Source organism: Camelus dromedarius, chromosome 17, assembly GCF_036321535.1.
Source record: "Camelus dromedarius isolate mCamDro1 chromosome 17, mCamDro1.pat, whole genome shotgun sequence".
Taxonomy (NCBI): domain Eukaryota; kingdom Metazoa; phylum Chordata; class Mammalia; order Artiodactyla; family Camelidae; genus Camelus; species Camelus dromedarius.
The window spans coordinates 19,641,134-19,662,876 of NC_087452.1; the positions used below are offsets into that span (position 1 = coordinate 19,641,134).

The window sequence follows — 21,743 nt, forward strand, 5'->3', positions numbered from 1 at the left end:
TAAAATGGAAACTATGGCATTAAGTGTGAATCAACTTGGTAAATTCTGAATGAAAAGACTAGTTTCAGCACTTTGAGTAAATAACTACATGAATTAAATTACGTCATGTGAGTTTTCCTCAAAATGAGAAAACCTTGGTTTACTTCATGCTACTAACCTGCTTTGTTGATTTAGCAATTTGAAACCTAACCAGAAGAGAGGACTATAGTGAACTTACCTTTGGACTGTGGTATAAATTGTAGAAGATGTACCTAGATTTGATACAGTCTTTTTCTTTTCCTTTTTCTATTTGCCCCAGTGTGTGGCTTCACAGTCTCCAAAGTGTTTTCTTGGTCTACCAACTGGGAACTAGGAGTCCTTTGACACGTGGTCAGTGGTGATATGAATAATTCACAACATTTCATTGAGGTTACAACTGTTTCTGTGTCTTGATGGTTAGTGCTTATCTAAAGCTCATCTAATCAAGCCTGTGTAATGCCAGTTAACAGTACCCATTTAGGTAGTCTGTATGGCTTTCAAGTTTTGCTGCTGAAAACCTTGGAGAAGAAAGCATCTCTGTTTTCTGATGATGAAGATATGAAAAATGAGAATGGAGTAGAATGGTGTTTATCCTTTTTAACATTTAAAGAGATCACAATTAAAAACTTGAGCAGACAGTAAAAAGTGTTTTTCCCACTTGGTGTCTTCAAAAGAGAAATTGGAAATGACTTTCTATATACCACTGTTTTTGTTAATTGCTGGAAAAAATTATAATGATGATAGCTATCATATTTTGACTTTTTTTTTAATGTGCCAGGCTTACCTACTCTTTTCATATATTTGTCTCATCATCCTAACACTATAGATTACTTTCTTATGACCATTTTACAGATGGGCATGCTACTTTTAACTTTCTGAATCTCATTCTCCTCTTCTCTATAAATAAAGTGGTAGGTGGAGCTGGAATTTTTAACTCAAGTCTGTTTTACTTCACAGTCCTTGCTCTTACTACTACTCTTACACGCAGTAACCTAAATATGCAATAAATGTATTTTACTTGGTTCCTTTCCTGGTACAAGTTTCTGATAATGAGCAGTCACCACAGCTTGCTTGTCTTCTACTCAACTTGATGGGAACCAGTTTATTATAGGACATGGTTTGACTGATGTTGTAATGGTTCATATCCAGGGCAGAAACAATTATCAGAGGATATAGAGGGCAGCAAAAAAGAAGCTATGTTTGCTTTTGACAGAAGGTGAACTCTGGTTTCTTGAGTGTGAGCAAATATGAAAGGAAGACCACCCAATAAAGACAGTGAACCTTAATAATCTAATTACATCAGCTAGAGTGACTATCTTACCCAGTGCCTTAAATAGTGTCAAATCCTTCCGTAGCTCCCCATTGCCTTCATGATAAGACATTCTGTTGCTTCTTCTGTTTGAACCTTTGCCTGCTTGCCTGTGAGGAATGACAATGACAATGACAGTAATAGTTGAAATAGACCACACTTACGGACCTTACATGAATGGTGGCAGATTCCCATAATTTTTACTATCTATGCCCAAGTGGAAATAATCCTTCTGATTCTTTGCAATATACAAAGGTAGTAAATAAACTAACTGGTAATGGCAATACTCTTTTCATTAATCATAAGACTTTTTAGGCTCATGGGACATTAACATATATTATTATATCTAGTTCTTAAAACAATCCTCAACATTGTTTCATAATTGAGTAAACTGAGTCTCAGAGACATTAAGCGACTTGCCCAGTGTCACAGCTGGGCAAGGAATGAAGGCTCAATTAAAACCTGGACGTGTGATTCTATACCTGGTATGCTAAACCAGAAGACCATTACAGCCATATAGGAGATTGTCTGACTTAGTTCTCTGATTTTAGACAAAACTGAATCAGAGAGAATGCCAGCTGTGGCCTGAAGATGTGTTCTGTTCGGTTTATTAAATATATTTGATTTGGGGGCTACTCTTTTTTCTTTTTGTTGCTTGGATAGGGAAGCATTCTTGGTGGCGGAAGGCCCTTGTCTATCACTGGTTGCTTCGCACACTCAGCTTTCCCACCAGGCCCATAAAGATATTTGAGTTTATGACTCTGCTCTCAAAGGTCAAGAGCAGACAGTTCACTCTTTTCTGAGTATGTTGAGAAATGAAGATTCCATAACCACTTTCCTGTGGAATATTTTGTAACCCTGCCAACACTGAAAAAATAATTGCTTGCTTTTTTTAATCCATTTCCTCCTCCCTTACCCCGCCCTACCGATATATAGAACAACTGCTCAGAAAACTGTTGGTTTCCAAGAATATAGTTATTAAATACTCCCTTTGCATCTTGTCTTTAGATCTTTCCCTACTTAAACCAGTCGTCCCTTTGACATCCAGATGGCTGACAGGTAGTTAGCTCCTCTGACTGGCAGATTGGTGCCTCTGCCACACGGGAGTGTTGTCACACAGTAAAATTAATACTTCTGACCTGGATTTATTTAGCATCTTCTGACACTCAAAAGAGCAAGGAAACACATGCCTTGCTCTCTGTAGGGATGGTTGAGTATTGGATTAAACGGGCAGGAAATATTTCGGTGCCCTCCATAAATAGACTTTGTATTTAGGTGCATTGATGTTTTTTGAAGTTCTTTATTGTTTTCATTTTCGAAGTTGGTTTGAGAGCTTTTACAAGTTACTTTTGGAAGTTATGTCATTACCACTTCCCTTGTTGCTTAAAAAAAAGATTTTAAATCAACTACTAACTCTGGGTTTTCTTTTTCAGATGCAAAAGAAATTGTTTTAAAAGCCCAGATCCTAGCTGGAGGAAGAGGAAAAGGTGTCTTCAGTAGTGGTTTGAAAGGAGGTGTTCATTTAACAAAAGAGTAAGCCTAGAGGTTTTAATTCCTTGTCTTTGGGCCAAGCAGTTATGGAAGATCCTGCTCATGACTGAAAGGAGCACTGAGAAGGAGGGTTGGGGTAGGAGTAGGAGCAGGTGGTAGTAAACAGAGGAAACAAATTACAGGTAGAGGGCTCTGGCTATGCCCCAGTTTTCCTCTTCCTCCCATGAAAGGATTTTTGTTCACTAATTTGAAAACTTGACACCCTCTCTGCCCTAAACAATCAGCAATTCATCATAAATGTTGGAAGTAATACCACTTATAAATTAACTGCTGCTTCTATGAGCAAGAAACTACAGTGGCTTCCCATTACCAGTGGCATCAGTGGTCCCTCCTGTCTGATAGTTCAGGTCTTCCTTTATCTGACCTGTCTGTTCAGGTTTGTCTTCCATGTCTCCCAGCACTGAACACTTTCTTCTCGTCTCCTACCACGTAACTTTCATGTTTACTTTGATCCTTCCCCTTCCCTGTATCCCCCTCTTTGGTCAGTACTTCCCAAATTGCCTACGAGCAAGTATTTGTTATTCAGCTCTTACCTGAGTCTGCTGTGCATCTCATTGTTATCTCTCTAGTATGACTAACTTATTTGGAGGAGAGGATAGCAAAGGTAAGCAAACATCAAGTTTCTTTTCATTCATTCATTCATTCATTCATTCATTTGTACATTCATTCATATATATTTTGGGCTCACTGAGTCTCTGGTACAGTGCTGGGCACCTATAGTATGTGAGCAGAGAATCCCGTGGATTCTGTGAAGGTGGAGATGGACCCTATATAGTGTAGACATGAGACTATAACACTGATTATGCTTTTAAATGATTTTCAACATAGATATTTACTTTATTTTGTTTTTTTCTCTCTCTTTCTTTTTTTCCCTCTCTCTTTAGCCCTAAAGTTGTGGGACAGCTGGCTAAACAGATGATTGGTTATAATCTAGCAACAAAACAAACTCCAAAAGAAGGTGTGAAAGTTAACAAGGTAATATGAATGCTTTGGGTCATTGTCTGCATATGTGTTAAAAAAAGAAAAAATTATGCTTCAGTTTTGAGAGAGTCTAATGAAGCATTGCACTTTGGCAACGCGCCATTTTATTTGTCAAACTTCATATAATCTGTTTAGTGTGTGGTATGACTTCAAGGAGAAACAAAAAGGGTTCTAAAGTAGTAATAGTGTTTGTTATCATCAGTATTTAGTTAAGGTGAGTATGGATGAGTGATTAAAATAATGCTTTTCTCTTTCAGAACACAGACACATTCTGTTTAAAGCTGAAAAGAGCCTGGTTTGGCAGCTCTTACACTCAGTGAGGGGCATGCTCTGCTTCCTCACAGCCCCGCCCTGTACATCAGAATTACTGCACCTGCTATGATTGTTTTCCAAGTCCCCTGTAACTTACTCTGAGATTATGACCATTTGAGCCACTGTTATCAGTGGGAGTATGTTGTATTAGTGAGGTCTGTTGGAACACCCCAGGTGTTTATAGGGTATGCACATGCATACACACACACACACACACACACACACACACACAGTAAAGCCCAGAACAAAGTGGCCTGCCTCAGTCTTGAAATTGTGGGTGGCAGAGCTGAAGCCAGAGCCTAACTTGCCTTCCTATCAATCCGTTCACCTTTGCTGGACCCTCTGGTATGTATTGAGGCCCCAGAACTGGCTGCCTGATTTGTAGGATCTAGCACAAAGTAAAATGTGGGACACTTGTTCAGATTTCAAGTCAGCTACAGCAGAACATTAAACCAGATACCAGCAGTGGGGCCCTTTTGAGTGTGGCGCCCTGTGCAACTACACAGGTCACACAGTCCAGGCCTCCAAGGCACGGGTGGTTAGAAGGCCCCGTCATGACATTGTAACAGTGAATTAGGGCTCACATTTTGGGGAGGCAACTGTCTGCCCTGTGGACCTAGCATCACAGATGATAATCTCCTCCTTTTGCCCTGCTTAGAGAAACTGAGGCAGTACATTCCATTTTTACTTTGCAATGTTGTGTGGAAAATTCTTGATATGACCAAAAAAAAAAAATCACCACTTGTTTCTTAGCATACAGTGAACGTGTCTGTTTTGGTCCTGAGGGACTGAGCTGGAGGGAAATGAGGATACTGTCGGGTATCTTCCTGTAAGAGCACAAAGCCTTTCTAAGTGTTAAGAAAGCCCACAGACAAAACTGGTTCTGGTTAGTTCCCTTTCCCACTGCTTCTCAGGTAGATGCAAGAGCTGTTTAAATCTCAAAGTGTTATTTTTTTAATTTCTTTTTGTTCAGCCCAGCACCATACTTTTATTTCCCTTTTAAATCTGGTTATGAGCCTTTACCTATGTAACTTCTTCAGAATTTGTCCCCAGGGGACATGATTAGTAGTTTTGTCTGTAGGAATTTGTTGTTTTATATGGACACATGGGTTTTTAGATTAGAATTTGTGATACCTTTAAAAGGCCTATAAAAATACACAAAGAAAATTCACACTATAGATACGCATTAAAATTAGTTTGTAGGTAGGTTCCAGAAATACTGGAGGTAAGTGCAACCTTGTGAATAGAGTCATTGCCAGGAAACTACTAGAGTGATTTATTTTTAAGTAGCTTTTTTTTTTTCCTGATTGCAAAAGTGATTGATATGTGTAAAAAATTCCAATAGTACAGATATGTAAAAATTAGAGAGTAAAATTTCCTTCTATTCTCACCACGCAGAAATAATCACCATATATTGTTTTGCCCTTTTTCTCTGTAATGTGTGTATTACCACATTTCTGTAATGAAAACGTTATATTCAACTTTAAGGAACATGCATTTTCAAACTTATGGAATCTTGGACATCAATCAGAAGTCCCTGGATTATAGAAACTTTAGATTTCTAAGTTTGTTCGAGAAACTGTTTAAGCACGTTGTATATCTCTGTACACACTGGATATTTTTTTCCTAAGCCTGTACCCATGTGTCTGTGGTGTGTTCCTTAGGATAGGAGTCAGGGAGGTGTGACAGTGCTACTCATCATGTGCTCCCTGATGCGGTGCCAGTAATGGTTACTGTTTTGCAGTGAGATAAGTTCAAAACTGAGTATACTTTTAATCTTATCTAATCGCGATCCTGTTACAGATAGTTTGTGCACTGGCAGTCATCCACACGCAACAGTTTAAGTAGCATGGCATATGAAAAGGAAAATAAAACAAACAAAAAACCAAAATAAAAACAGGGTCAGTGGTCAAATAGGGTGAAGTGCATTTAAAAGCTTCCCATACTGGAAGACTCGACAAAAAGGCTGTGTTGATGGCATTGTTTGTGTCAGTCACCCACAAAGATTATTGAAATGTGTCTTACTGAGCTTCTCATGGCATGAGCATTCATGGAGTCCATTTAGATTGTCTCTATAACAGCCCCTAAAGTATTTTGACAGCCTGGATCATATGAAGGGCATCACAATGTCCAAAAAAAAATCTGGTCTGTATATAAAATTTCTTAAATGATCTATTGATAGTCATCATTTTCTTGGGAAAGTTTTGTTAAGAGTAATATGTTATTTCTACCGAGCAGGAGCTGTTTGAGACAGCAGCTGGTCTTTACAAATAGAAATTTGATGGAGTGCAGAGCACATCTGTCAACACTTTAGAAGATTAAGAATAGGACTCTTGAATGACACTTATCCTAAAAAGTTAAATGTTGTGTTCCTTCTCAGAATAACTACTGAAAGTTATTAAATCTGGTTCACTAGACTAGTTCAGATTAGAAAGTGAACTAGAAATCAGAATAATTCTATGAAAATCCTAACACTGTGTACCAGGAAACATTTCTTAAAAACTCTTGAGCTACCGTTTATGATAAAAGAATCACTGTGAAGCCCCTTATAGAGTACTTTATTTTTAACCAATGATAAATTCCAGAAAAATGTGTGAAAAAAAAAAGGAATTCTGTATTCATTACATTATAACTTTCTAGGACATCATATATTTATCCCATTTCACATGACTTAAAAATTAGTGTTTTGTGACTTCTGGGTAGCTAAAATCTAACATTACTTAATCCATAACTTTTTTTTTGGTGAACCCTGTTACTGAACTACTTTCAGGAAAAGCAGTGTAAGTACTTTTATTATTTTCACTTCTATTACTGATTCTTTGTGGGTCTTCCTATTGTCTTTTAAAAATCATCTAAGACATCTTTTACTGTTTTTTGTTGGGAGTGTAAACTGGGACAGTTTCTCTCTCCAGGGCAGTTTAATAGTACTTATCAAAATTTTAAATATGAAAAATCTAAAACTGATCTATTTTGCCTTTATATACCTTGTCCATAGGGATAGTAAAACAATTGAGCAAAGATATGTGTACAGAAATAATCACTGAAGTAGAATTTTACAAACACTGAAGTCCACATAAATGTCTATCAGACAGGGACTTGGCCAAGTAAGTATTGACGTATTGCTACCATATAGTCACAAAGAAGAGAGAAGACATTGTGCAATCCAAGTTGTAGTATTAAGAGTAAAAACAAAATGAAAGAAAGGCATTCAAGTATGTGTAAGGCATTCAAGTACGTGCCGTATGACTCCATGACTGTAATGCTCGCAGACACAGAGGAAAAAGGTAAAAAGTCTGTGGTGGTTTTTCCTGGCAGGGCTGCTTCATGCCATTTTTGAGGTTGTGCAGAGCAAAAGGACACCTGGCTGAGGCAGTACGTGGAGAAAGAAATCCTTCCATCAGTTTGCCTCCTGCCCAGTTGTGGTCCTGACATGTGACTGCATCCTCCTATAGGGGCTACTCTTTCTGATGATCACAAAGGTTCCGTACGGAACCATGATCACCCTGACTGCTGGGGCCCATGGGGTGTGTATGAGCAGCAGAGGGCTGCTTTCACTGTCTCCTTTATATACTTTTAGTATAGTTTGCATTATTTTTGAAGAAGCAAATATTATGTTTGTAACTGAAAAGGAAGTATAAATTGAAATAAAGATACTATAATCCAAGAGACAGAAGTATCCAAACATATGAAGCATCAGACATACCATAAAAAGAATCCTTCTTTGGCAACCAAACTTGGTTTTCCACCAGTGCAATCTGAGAAGAATCAGTGTAGTAATATGTATGTACTGTTAATGTCTCAAATTAAAATAACAGCTGCTTCCCTGGAGTTTTTCTTAAGTGTCAGGGTTTCTCAAGGAAGAAGAAAAGAAGATTAAAGTGGGAAGCTTCCTTGAGGCAAACCGAATACCTGTCACTTGAACAAGTTAACAGGATCAATTAAGGAGGTGAAAATGGGCACGGTGCACCATGAGAGCAGAACTCTCAAACCTCACGGGGTTTAAAGAGCCCAAAAATGAAGCTGTTTGATTTGTGTAGCAACTTTGTATAGATCTCCAAGTGGAAACTGGCTCCATTTAATGCTGACTTAATTTGACTTTCCCACTAATGTGGTAGGTGATGGTTGCTGAAGCCTTGGACATTTCCAGGGAAACCTATTTGGCCATTCTGATGGACCGGTCCTGCAATGGCCCCGTGCTTGTGGGCAGCCCGCAGGGGGGCGTCGACATTGAAGAGGTGGCAGCTTCGAATCCAGAACTTATTTTTAAGGTATGTTTAGATTTCTCTCTATGCTGTGTTCACTGATTGTTGCTGTACAAGCTATTAAAGATTTAATGTGGAGGCTGAACCTGGTAGCAGCACGTGTGTCTCTGGGATTTAAGGCATGAAGATACTGAGTCCTTTTTCTTACTGGGTATCCCATTGAAGGTTGGGTAGAACCAAAGTATGTACTTTTCAAGGCCTTTTTCTTTGCTTTTTCTCTCCCTTTATTCTTTCCTCTTTCCTGGCTTTTCTTCCTCCCTGGTTTCTTTCCACCCAGCCTGCCTCAAGAATTAACCAATGAGAGAGGGCTGGGATATTTCCATTTACTTTTTGTTAACTCTACTGCACTTAACAGTACGTATGATCGAGAAATTCTCTCCTAGAAAGTCAGGTGTGAATTGAGACTGTCTTGGTGTCTTTCAATACTGTTGATGTAAAGTAGCAGCCTTCCAAGGCCCAGCGTCTATCAGTTTGTTTCATTCCTTTAAATCTGAGTTCTTAGGGTCAAAAAAAATCACATAAAAAATTTCTGGTGGAAACATTCATTATTTCTTTTAGAAAGTGATTTTATTTCCCTCCAAAAAGCAAGAATTTTATTTCTTGAACCTCTTCACTCACATAAGGAACTAATACTTTGGAGATAGGCTTTAAAATATTTTCACTAATGTTGCATATTTAACTACACTACCTTGGAAGTTAAATTGAGACTTTACATGCTGGCTTACCAATAATACCTAGACATTTTTGAAATTAACAGGATTTAAAATAAGCCATTCCAGTTTTTAAAAGAATACATGAAATGGTATATATGAACAGTGCTCAGTATCTTGGAGTGAATGGCCCTTTGTAGAGCTAGGGTATTAATAATTATCATCGTCAATAGATTGTTTAAATCATAAGGTAATATTTAACCTATATATGACAAGCTCTAAGCTTAATAGCAATATTAGGCAGGAAAAACTTACTTTGGAAGCCTTCCAAAAATGTCATAAAAATTAACTGACTAAATATTCATCAGTGCCATCTGTATAGTAATTAAAAGTGAAAACTGGCATCCGATTGTCTTGTCAGCATGCCACCCTGAAGAATTATATGGTTTTTGGAAAGGCTGTTTTATAGATGGTCTGCTAATTAAAATATACCCTATAGGCAACTGCAGTGGCCCAGCTCACAGATCTCTGGAAAGGTGCCATACTTGAATTACTCATTTGCAAATAAATACTAAGCATTTTATTTTGAGGTTGTAAATCTTCTCATTTGACTCTGTGAATTTTGCTCATTTGATTCATTTTTTACTAGGAGCAGATCGACATTATTGAAGGGATAAAGGAGAGCCAAGCTCAGCGGATGGCGGAAAATCTAGGCTTCCTTGGGCCTTTGAAAAACCAGGTACCTGAGCAGTTGGATGCCAGAGTGTCTGACTTGTTTCAGAAAACATTTGGGAACTTACTTAATTGCCTTTAATGTTTGTAACTACCAGGAAATAGGATAATTTATTGTTGCCTATTTTTTTCCTCCAGTTGTTTATGATGAAAAGTATTTCCCTGGTGTTCCAGAGAGGATAGTTTATGGCATGTGTGTTTATATATATATTGGTGTGTATGTGTGAGAGTGTGTATTGCATTCAGACACATACACTTTGCTATGTACGTTGGTCTGTTTATTTTTTCTGCAGCATTGCAGCTCCAGTACATAAATTATAAGAAGCAAGTAGTTGTTAGAAGCACAGGCTGTAGAGTCAGGCAGGCCTGAGTTTGAGTCCTATACTGCTACCTAGTACGTGTGTGATTCAGACCATCTGAACGTCAGTTTCATTGTCTGTAAAACAGAGGTGATGAAACCACAACTGAGAGGGTTGTTAGGAGGACTGAGTACACGGATGTGTGAAAGTGTGTGTTCAGTACTCCAGAAAGGTCAGTTATTATGGTTATTAATAATATACATTGCTTAACTAATTGATATTCTTTCATAGCTCATGGGCATTTGAGGTGAATATTAATGGCCCAGAGGTGTTATTTCACTGAAAATAGCTTAAAGCATGCCAATTTAGTAATTATATCCCTTGATTTCAAAGACAGAAAAAATGAGCTATCAAGGGAGAGAGTCTGTCTTGAGCATCACATTCTTGCACTGCCCTTGGTCCTTTCCATGGAGTCTGATTGCATGTCTACATAGGCGGGCTTCCTCTTCTCACAGTTAAATCAGAAGAACTTACTGGCTACTTTTTTTTCCTCCTCTGTTATTGAGAGAAACAACCTCAGTAACTCCAGATTGTGTGTGTGTGTGTTAATGTGTGCATGTGTGTGTGTACTGTCCCAGGGTTGTAGAATGGTTATAGAGAGTTCCCTTTAATTTAGTTGGGCAGCATTCTTCCAGTAAAACAGTAGATTGTGCACTCTTTTTTCCTCTGCTTTTACTTTTTCTTTTGATTGATTCTATCTCTAGAAGGTTGAGGGTCATAATAAGGCAAATCATAGAAGGGTGAGGCAGAGTAAGACTTAAAAAAATATTTGTTTAAATTAAGAAAGGACAGCACTTAATTGAAGATGGGGGAAAAGTCTCCCTTTGAAAGCAGAAGGTTCAAGATGGTCGTAGAGAACAGGATCATCTGGGGCTAAACCTCAGCAGGAGACAGAAAGAGCCAAGATTCATTGGACAATTAGAGGAATTAATCGTCATTTCTGAGACTGGCAAAGAGCTGAAGCTGAAAGGGGGATTCTGGAGTATCCCTGGGTAAGGGCTGCAGTGGTTGGTTCCACTTCCAGAGAATGAGGCCACTAAGTACATCAGCTGGTCACTTGACATTTATTAAGTGGCTTCTTGTATAGGGTGGTGGTCTCAGGTAGCCAGTCTCCATATAGTCACTCTGTTTTAGCTACGCTAGCCTACAGTCAGCTCCAGAATGTGCTCACTAACCCTTTTTACATTCTCCACATCCCTTTGCACATCTGTATTTCTCTCAGACATGTGCAGTCACCTTTGCTGGATCTTAATCTGCACCACGTCAGGGTCTTGGTCGATCTTGCTCACTTCTGTTGTTGCCAACAAACTGCTTGGTGCGTATATTAGATGCCCAAGAAGCATCTGTTGTATGCGTGGATAAGTGAAATATCACATCTAGAATGTCTATTTGGAAGAGATTCCTAGCGGGTCAGGAAAGAGTAGCTGTAAGTGGCAGAGAATAAAACTGGAGTGGGCAAAATCTGCCGACCACATGGTTTAAAAGCTCAGGAGGTAAACATAACAGAGAGTTCTAGAGAAGACAATAATAGTATTATGTACATCATAAGATTCCCCCCTGGAACATAATGTAAGAGACAATTAAGAGTTATTTATAGCTCTTAAATGGTTGAATCATGCTTTCCCAGTACCCCAAACACTCTAGGTTTTAAGTCAGTTACCTCTGAAAGGAAGAAGAACATGCACATTCTCAGGGGGTCATTAGTAGCTATATTGTCACTATATTTTTAACTTAACATAGCAAGGAAAGTAAAGTGTTTTAATACCTTTTTTTTTCTTTTTTCATTGTGATCTACATGGGCAGATCACATGTAAAAGCTTTAAATCTTTGTTTGATGAGCAAAATTGGACCAAGCTCCTTTGGGCACTGCTCACTCTGCTGAACCTTGGGGAACAGAGGTGATGAGAAATGACCATTGTTCCCCAGGGGCTCACAGGGCAGTGGTCAGCCTGCTGACAGTGAGCACAGGAAGACGGGGTGTGAAGGAGAGAGAGAGGGTTATCTCAGCTGTAGTTGTGTCGGAATGTGTTCATCTGGGGGCACCCAATGATACCAGTGCAGTAGAACGTGGACTGCATGGCACAGGAGCACGGGGCAGACTGTGCTGGCGCTGCAGATTTGGAAACTCCTGCCTTACAATGCTTCCTCCAGTCATGCGGGTCAGTGAAATAGTACAGAAAGCCGGTGTTCTGTGAGCAGAAGAGGCACCAGAGAAAAGACATTTCTTTAAAGGATCAGCAATTAGTGATCCTTTGATAAAGAACTGATATCTCACAGGCTCCTGTATTCAATGTGACTGTGAAAGTTGCTTAATTTTCATCTCAGATGTGGTTTAGGCCTTTGGAGGCGCCTCACTTACTGCTGAACAACATGTAAAATGATTCTCTTAGAAAATTATTAATATCTTTCCTGTGACTCATGCCTGTTGTCTCTAAAGTGTGATGTATTAATATTAGATTTAACAGAAAAAAACATCACCTTGCATAAAAACCTACCAAGGATGTATTCCTGGTGAAAATAACTTTTCAGCAAGAATTGGCTGAAAAGACTTAAGCCGTGGAAAGCCGAATATAAGTACAATCCACAAGTTCCTCAAGCATATCTTAATTGTCATCTATAGTATTAATTTCTGAAAACATAGGCACCATGAATTGTCAGCATGTGGCTCTAGGATTTAAGCTGATCAAAGTATCCCATAAGCCAAATTAATACAAGATCACTGACCCTTCTGGGTGTGGTTTGCACCTCTGGCTAGCTTTAAGAGCTGTATATAAATATTGATGACATTAGTTTCTGGAATGCAGGAAAAGTTTTTCAAAATTTTTTCACCTCTTAAAACATTTTTGAAGACATTGATAAATATGTCAGGGTTTCATGCATGTTGCCCCAAGGATATTTGATTTCAGGCATTTAATTTTTTTAATTGTTTCACAGATAACTTTAAAGTAAATTAATTGTGGCCAAAAGGGAAGAAATTTCCTGTACAGCATGGGTTACCAACTGAGGAAGTAGGTGGTACTAGCAAACTGGTTGACTGCATGTTAACCAGCAGAATGTTTTCTTTGACTTGTGTTTAATCAATTTTTAAAATTTGGACACATTTCGAAAACAGGGGAACCAACCTCAGCTTGCCACAGGCCCTGCCATTTCCTATCATTACACCTGGGCAGACTGACACGTTTTGCCTGGATAGACTTTATAGTCATTTGGTGTATTGCCTCTGGAATAAGGCACGTTCTGTCTCCAAGCTAGGCTGGTTCTCTCTTGTAGATTTTACAACATAGATTTATAACATATATCCCTTGTAGATCTTACAGCACAGATCTAGTTCTGTTTCAAAAAATGTTTATAGTCCATCTTTGCACAATAATAAACAATTACAGTAATGAATGGCCCCCAAATGCTGTGTTAATGTGTAGTTACAATGGCAGTAACATGAGAAAATTCAAGCTTCGTGCTAAGCTGGGTTAATATAGGCTTAAGAAGTTTTGAAGTGACCCAGGTGTCCATAGATGAATGAATACACCGAATGTGGTGTATATATACAGGGGACGGTTGTTCCGCCTTGAAAAAGAGGGAGATCCTGACATGGGCTGCAATGTAGGTGAGCCTTGAGGGCATTGTGCTAAATGAAATTAGCCAGTCACAAAAAGACAAATACGTGACATTCTGTTTTTATGAGTTATCTAGAGTCATCAAATTCACAGTGCTGGAAAGCAGACTGTTGTTACAGACTGGGGGAGGGGAGGGTGGGGAGTTGTTGAATGGGTATAGAGTTTCAGTTTTCAGGAGGAATAGTTCTGGAGCCTGGTTGTACAGCATTGTGAATATCCTTGACACTGCTGAACTATACACCTTAAAATGCTTGAGATTGTGAAATTTATGTTATGCGTATTTTAAAAAAAGTTTTAAGGTAGCTGGGATAAGATCTTATATGTGTATGTACCCAGAAGTTATTTCTATTATATGGTTTTTCCTTATTGTTAAATTAATTATTTCAGCCAGTATTTATTGAGTGTTGACTCTACAGAGGTTGTGTAAGGATGGTGAATGCTATGGTGTCCAGGGTAGGCAGTGTGCCTCTCATGCAGTTCACATTACAAGCTCGTATTAATAACCTGGAAAATCCCTAAAAACACACACCAAAAAATGCAAGAATGAATCACTTATCTGCTTTACACCATAACTCAAAGAAAACCCATTTGGATAAAAAAGTAAATATTAAATAAAGGAAATCTTAAAAGAGTTTTTGGAAAAAAATAATGGTAGAATTGTTTTAACACTCTCATAGTGGGCCTTAAAAATCTGACAGAAAGCCAGAAGCCGTAAAAGAAAAGAATGACATTATTAGTATCAAATTTTGATTTGGCAGAAGGAACAAAAACATGCGGAAAAGATAAATGCTAAGGGAGAATAATGTTTACAATTTCTATCAGATAAAGAACTAAATTCCTGCATGTAAAAATGCCTCACATAAATTACTGTGAGGAAGACTAAAATCTCAACAGAACAAATGCGCAAAATTCACAGCAAAGGAAATATAGGTGTCTCTTAATGTCATAAAATAATGCTCAAATTCATTCATAAGAATGATTCAAATTAAAGCCATATATGAGACACCCATTTTTACCTAGCATTTGGTAAAGATTCAGATAGCTGATGATTGTGAGTAGAAGAACGGTCTATGATGCTGGTTTGTAGGAGGGGATGTTAGTGAAATCTTCTACTAGGAACAATTTAAGATAATCTTTTATTATTTAAAATGGCCACCCCCTTTTTGCTCCACTCCAGGTAATTTATTCTACAGATGTTTAGTCACATATATGATACATGTACAGAGATAAGTAAGGCAACATTTGAAGTAATGTCAAATTACTGGAAGCCATATGGCCATTATTTAAGAGACGGGTTAAATAAATTATGATACATCCATACAATAAGATATTATGCAGCCAAAAAATAATAAGATTGCTTTCTTTGTATTGCTGATGAAGGCTCTTTGAAATCTATTAAGTAAAGAAACAAGGCATAGAACCAAGTTTTTTTAAAAAAGATGAATGAAAAATGTACATATGTACATATGTAGAGCTATATCTCTCAGTGAAGCATCAATCAATCAATCAAGTGGGTGCTGCAGGAAGACAGATAGGGAGCTTTGTGGCTGGAGAGTCTGGTGAAGGTTCTGAGGGGGACCTTTGTGTACCTTGGGAATTTTGTATCATATATACATGTATTATCTAGCCAGAAGAAAAATTAATGTTGAAAAATACTCAGTCTTACTCATTATGTATATTTGTTTATGTCCACAGAGTTTCAAATTAGGATTTAAGAAAATTTACACGTATGCATAAGATAAATTAAGGTAGCACAAATTATGTACATCTCCAAGAGTTCTTCAGTCAGTACTGGAACAAAGAAATCACTCTCAGTATTTACCACAGTGAGACTTTATTCTAGGGAATGGGTTACGTGGGTGCTACGAGAGATGAGTTTTACAGTGGACAGAGACAGTACAGAGCTAAACAGCAACAGAAAATTGTTGCTACCTGTGTGCTCAATGAACAAAGTGAGGCAGTGGTGTTACTGGACTTCGGGTTACAGAAGTTGAGCTCCTGGTGGGAGCTAAAGGCAGAGGAGCAGATGCTGCCCCAGGCAGAAAAAGAAGGGTGGAAATATTTGGTATTTCCCCTTCCACCCACCTTCCTTCTCCCTCTGCTGCTTCACATTGGCTGAACTGAGCTGAAAGCCAGGTGGCCCAGGAGCCTTGGAAACTCAGTGTACAAGTGTCAGCTCCCCTGATAAACAGAGTAGAGATGGGGAAAAGCCAGAAATGGACCCGAGGCTGAATAATGCAGGACAGAAACAGTGAGCAAAAAGGTGGCAAGCGGAATACCATGGCTGGGAAATAAGATGGAGCCAAGCACAAGACTGAAAGCCAACATTCTGCTTTGATTGCACATTTCAGTCTTGCTTTGCTGCATCACAGGCTGGGTTCACTGCAGGTGCAAGCTTTCCAGGGCGGTGTCACACCTCATTCGTGATGTCTTCCTTTAGCTCCAAGCTCACACAATGCCAGCCTGCTGTGACATGGGCAATTAATAAATGTTGGTTGAAAAGAATGAATGAGTGAGTGAATTACAAGCAGAGTGAGAAAAATGAAGTCAGGGGTACAGCACCAGGGAAACTGTTGGATATTCTTGCTCTTTGTGCTTTATGCCTTTGGGACAAACTGTTTTCAGTTTAAACTGTGCTATTCTGTAACTGTGCTGTGTAGGACTTTAATCTTCCTGTTTTGCAACAATTTCTATTAGACATTCAGTAATTGTTGTTTCACAGATTATAGGTTTGGATTGATGAATATAATAACAGTTTTATTCCAGTATAATAAGGAAAACCTAGTCATTATAAACTCTCAAAATCATTTTTACCTTTTATTTAAATGAAGCTTGTTTGTATTAATGATTAGAGCTCATATTGCGGTATAGCTTAGCTAATAGGGACATGATAATTTTCAAAAAGATTAACAACATGTTTAGGCTGTTCTGAAATATTTTGTTTTCTTGATAATGGTCTTTTCTGGTGTCTGGAGGAAAGTTGAGCAATTCTTTCTAATGAATAGCAGTTGAAATTAAAATAATTACGCTTTTCTGTTTTTCCCTTCAGAAAACCTAACTGAAAATAAAGACATAACTTGCTATTTTTAAGGTTTCATTAATCCAGCAAAATGAATTTTTTTTTGTTTGTTTGTTTTTACTGCTTTCATGTAATTTCATTTCACTTGATCACATTTAGGCTGCAGATCAAATTAAGAAGCTGTATAATCTCTTCCTGAAAATTGATGCTACTCAGGTGGAAGTGAATCCCTTTGGTGAAACTCCAGAAGGACAAGGTAAAAAAAAAAAGAGAGAGAGAGAGAACAAATGAATGTGATTATTTATGCAAACTCTAAATTGTACAAAAGACTGTAACAGCAGCTTTGCATTACTTTCTTTCAGTAATAGTTTCAAATGCTCAGGTGATGCAGTTGAACATTACAGCACTTGAGTTTGTTTGTAGCCAAATGCCAAGCCTGAGAGGAAAGTAGTTCTTGTTTTATTTAGAAACATCCATCCATCGTCACCTCCTACTTTTCAGGCCCCTTACTGCTGCTACAGTGGTGAAGATTTAGGTGGGAACAAGAGCCACAGCCCTTGAGTATAATGAATGCACCTGTTTTTATGGAGCTGGAGCTGTTGGAAGCGTTTCAGTTTGCCCAAGTCTGTACACAGGTTCACCCCATGTCTCCTGCTTGAATGATGTCATCATAGTGAAGCCCCTAATGCCCTGCTGTCAGACTCCTTCCCGTTACTTGGTTTAGCAGCTTTCCCTTCAGATTGGAGAAGGGGATGTTTTTGTGGGGAAGGTTTTTTTCTACCCATCAGATAACTTTTAGAGTATAAATAACTCTCTTATATCTCAGCACCTACCACCCTTGCACTGTGTCTTGAATACAGCAAGTATTCTGTAAGTTCTTATTAATTTGAAAGCAAAAGCCTGAGAATATACGTGGGTTTGGGGTGAGGGGTGGGCTATCAAGGGGACAGGAACAGTGATACCAGAATGTAAATTCCGTGAACCTTGTCTTTTTTAGTATGTTTCCACTCCAGTGTCTTGCTGCTTAGCATGTTGTGGGCAGCCAAGAAATAAGGATTTTCTTAAATACCCATTAAGTTCAAATACAAATATGTTATGGACCAGCATGGATGGTACAGTGTTTTCTCCTTAGCATATATCAAAGACTGTATAGTCAGACTCAGAAAACCTAAAATATTATGTGCCTGGAACCCAGAGATGCCTGGGATTGCCATGTTCCAGCCAAACACCTGGGCTAAGCCTCAGGTTTTTCCTGTTTGTTTTTGTTTTTAAATCCAAGAGTGGTAAAAATGATACCTATGTTGTAGAGTGGCTGTCAGAATGAGGTGACTAGTGTATGTGTGAGCATCCATTGTCTGATACAAAATAAGCTAGTCCCTGACCCTCATAAAGTGTAGTTGTTCTTCTCAAATAGTATTAAAGTAGTCTAGGAAAAGTGTAGATTTTATATTTTTGTCTGTTTGTTTTTTTTATTTTGTTTGTTTTTAAAATTTTTCGGATTGGGACAGGCAATGAACTCATGTTTAGGAAGCCATTGAAATTAACAGACTTCATGGTTTACACAAGTGATCACTGGATAAAATTCTGTGATTGGTCATTTATAAGCAAGCTACGTTTATTCTTAAATATTTTAAAAATTGCATTTGTCTGTAAAATCATCAGTATTTGGTAGAGAGGGGAAGAAAACTTTCTTGAACTCATACATCAGGCACTGTGATAAATTTTGTATGTCTTCTTTTTTTATTGTTTATCATACATTATAATAACATGGTATCCCCATTTTATAGAAGATTGCAAAATGAATGTGCCTCCCCTACGGGCAGCTAGTTACTGGAGCTGGGATTCAGACCCTTGTCTCTTGGACAATTTGCTTTCTTGGAATTTGCTTTCATCAGAGTGATCTAGAAGTAGTCTCCAGTTTGAGAATATCAGTCAAAATTTTTGCTTCATTGAGTGGCTGATAATTAAATCCAAGAGAGGAAGTTCAGTATAAGTTCTTAAAGGTGTCATGTATTGGTTTTCAAACTAATATGCACAAGAATCTGGATTATTTCATATTAATAAAAGAATGGAAATTCAGCCATGGAGTGGGATATAAATGACATTTTCACTGAACTTTTAGGGAAGTTACCAGTCACAGATTGGTCCAGCAGCAGGAAACAGGGGTGTGAGAATCTTTACGAGTGTCTGTAAAACTTCGTGAAATCTAAAATTTTCTTCTTAATTATTAAGAGAAAGAAAAATTATTGAACCTTTTTGAAAGAATCATTATAAAATACATTCCATGTATACAGTTCATTAAAACATGTCTTATTTTTTAAGAGCAAAATTATCTTTAGCTATTAATTTGCTCATTGTACCATAGAAGTTCAGCTGTTGAATTATAATCACTATTAAATGAGTATGTTGGTTTATAACTCTAATGAGCATTAGTCAAATTAAACCCAATTAGAAAATGTTGATTAATGACTAAATTGTCATAGTCCCCTAAAGCAATCCTTTAGTTAGGAGCTGTAACAGCAGTCATTTCCATCCTAGCAGTACTGATAATACTTACAATCAGAATATTTAAAATTGTTTCATTTAGATCAGTAATAGCAAAACATATAACCTTTTCCATTTAAATTTTGTAGGGGAGGATATAGCTTGAGTGGTAGAGCACATGCTTAGCATGCATGAGGTCCTGGATTCATACCCCAGTACCTCCTCTAAAAATAAGCCTAATTACCTCCCCCCTAAATAAAATAATTAAGTAATATAATAATAAATAAATGAAATGTTAAAAAATAATAAGGTCATTAAAACTTTGATTTACAATTACTCTTTTAATTCAGAAGTTTAAGAATCTTGGCATCACACCATACTTTTTCCATTAAAAAGTTTTACTTTGAACTTACTCTAAATTCAACTTCTTGGTAAAAGAATTTCTTCAGTTTTCCGTTGCTTGATGAGGAACATTTTTTTTAAATCCAGGTGACTTGTCATATATTTGCATAATAGATGACATATGGTCGAGTGAGTTACATTGGCCTTGATAACATCTATGCTACTAGGTCACCCATGGAGAATTTTTGGCATGGAGAAAGAACTGGACTCTAAGAACTGTTTTTTTTCCCAATGTGATTAATAATCTGATTCAAAGAATATAAGTTGGCACAACTGACTGTAATGTAGTTTAGTGACTTTTAGTTGGGATTATAATGGTTGTTAGCAGCAGCCTAGTTTTTGTTTAAAAGCCCCCTGGAAACAGGGGCACTTATTTTACTTGCATTTCAGGGAAATTTAAGGAGTGGACTGGCTTAAGTCATGAAGGGAATCAGGGATTCTCTGATCTTCCTGCCATGCTTGCCTCTAACAGCATCTTTGTCAACTAGCTTCTCTGGACCTGTCAGCAAAGATGGCTCCCCATTCTCATCATTCTCCTCCAGCAGCCAAAAACAGTCCTTTCAGATGATGCTGATTGGCACTGCTTGGGTCACATGTCTGCATGTAGACCACTCACAGAGCTGGAACCACATGGTGCGGGAGGAAGGCAGTTTCTCAATGGAAAAAGGGACACTGAGTCAAAACATGGCTTCTAGAATGGTCTAACTTTTATTGAAATGAAAGTAAATCATTAAGTAGTCAGAGAGAAATGAAATATTTTCCTTGCTTGTCCAATTACAGTGCCAGATTTAATGCATTAAGCCTGTAAACGAGTAAGAAACAAAGTGGTTTTTTTCAATCATTTACCCATTCATTCATTCATTTATTTATTTTGTATACCACTGTGAGATTTTTGTCCTATTTCATTTTGTCCTACTTTTAGCCAGATCTGCCTGCACACAGACTCCTCCCTTTGGTGTCTTTAAAACAGTGTTTTTCATTGGGGAGGGTGGGCATTTTGTCTTCCAGGGTCTGTTTGGCAATATCTAGACAGACTTCTTTTTTTTAACTAAGATATAATCGACATATAATGGTATATTAATTTCAGATATATAACAGTGATTTTATCTATATCTATGTCTATATCCATGTAGTGAAGTGATCACCATGATGAATCTAGTTAACATCCATTGTTGTCACAACTTGGGGTGCAGAATGCTACTTGCTTCTAGTGGGTAGAGGCCAGGGATGCTGCTAAACATCCTATAGTGCACAGTGCAGCTCCCCTCATAAGAAATGATCTCACCCAACACATCAGTCATTCTGAGATTAAGAATTCCTGCTCTAAGACATCTTTATCAGTTGGAGCCCAAATCCATTCACCAAGCTAAAAGAATAAAACCCGATTTAAAACCGTGACTTTCTGGCCAAGATTCTATGAGAATTAAGGCTGGGTGATCTAAAGTTAACTGGCACATCAAATTCCTTTTTTTCCTTTCAGATTGATTTCCCTAAATAACCACCCTGTTGCTCTATGTTAGCAAGCGCCCATGTTGTTGGTGGGTGTTTCTCTGTTTCTCTCTTTATACACAAAGCTCTATTTTCAAGAACATTCTCAGTTCTCTACCTTCCCCCGAAGCTCCCTCCCGCCTAGTATCTATTTTCTCTTTTCAGAGCAGCTAAAGGAAAGTTCTCAAAAGTAGGCAACTCTTGGAGCATCAACATTTAACGGAAAGTGGGACTAACTTGGAAGTATCAGCATTTTAAAGGCCATCTTGGTGAAGTGCATTTCAGTAGCATGTTACGGTTATTTATCAGAAATCAAATTCAATACATTGCTTAAAGACAGATTATTTTTCAAACTAATTATGACAATTTTATTTCCTGCTGCTTTTATGTTTCATTTATGTGTGAGTCTCCCTTCTGAAATGTATTTTCTTTTTAATTCTGCGGCACATTTCTTCTGTTAAAACTCTAGGGTCAAAGGCTGCTAATTGTCAGTCATGTTCTTCATCGAGGTTGTTGAATTAGCAGTTCACAGGATCTCACACCATTAAACAAAACGACAAAA

The 21,743-nt window shown here is 37.9% G+C and overlaps 1 protein-coding gene across 1 annotated transcript in view; it reads left to right on the forward strand.

Annotated features, from left to right (window-relative positions):
* Positions 1 to 21,743, forward strand: part of SUCLG2 (succinate-CoA ligase GDP-forming subunit beta) — a 244,437-nt gene that overhangs the window by 115,539 nt on the left and 107,155 nt on the right. Inside the window, exons 3-7 of the mRNA XM_031470701.2 lie at positions 2,761 to 2,860; positions 3,763 to 3,853; positions 8,287 to 8,439; positions 9,733 to 9,822; positions 16,967 to 17,063. Of these exons, the coding sequence (XP_031326561.1) occupies positions 2,761 to 2,860; positions 3,763 to 3,853; positions 8,287 to 8,439; positions 9,733 to 9,822; positions 16,967 to 17,063 (531 nt within the window). The remainder of the gene's footprint in view (positions 1 to 2,760; positions 2,861 to 3,762; positions 3,854 to 8,286; positions 8,440 to 9,732; positions 9,823 to 16,966; positions 17,064 to 21,743) is intronic.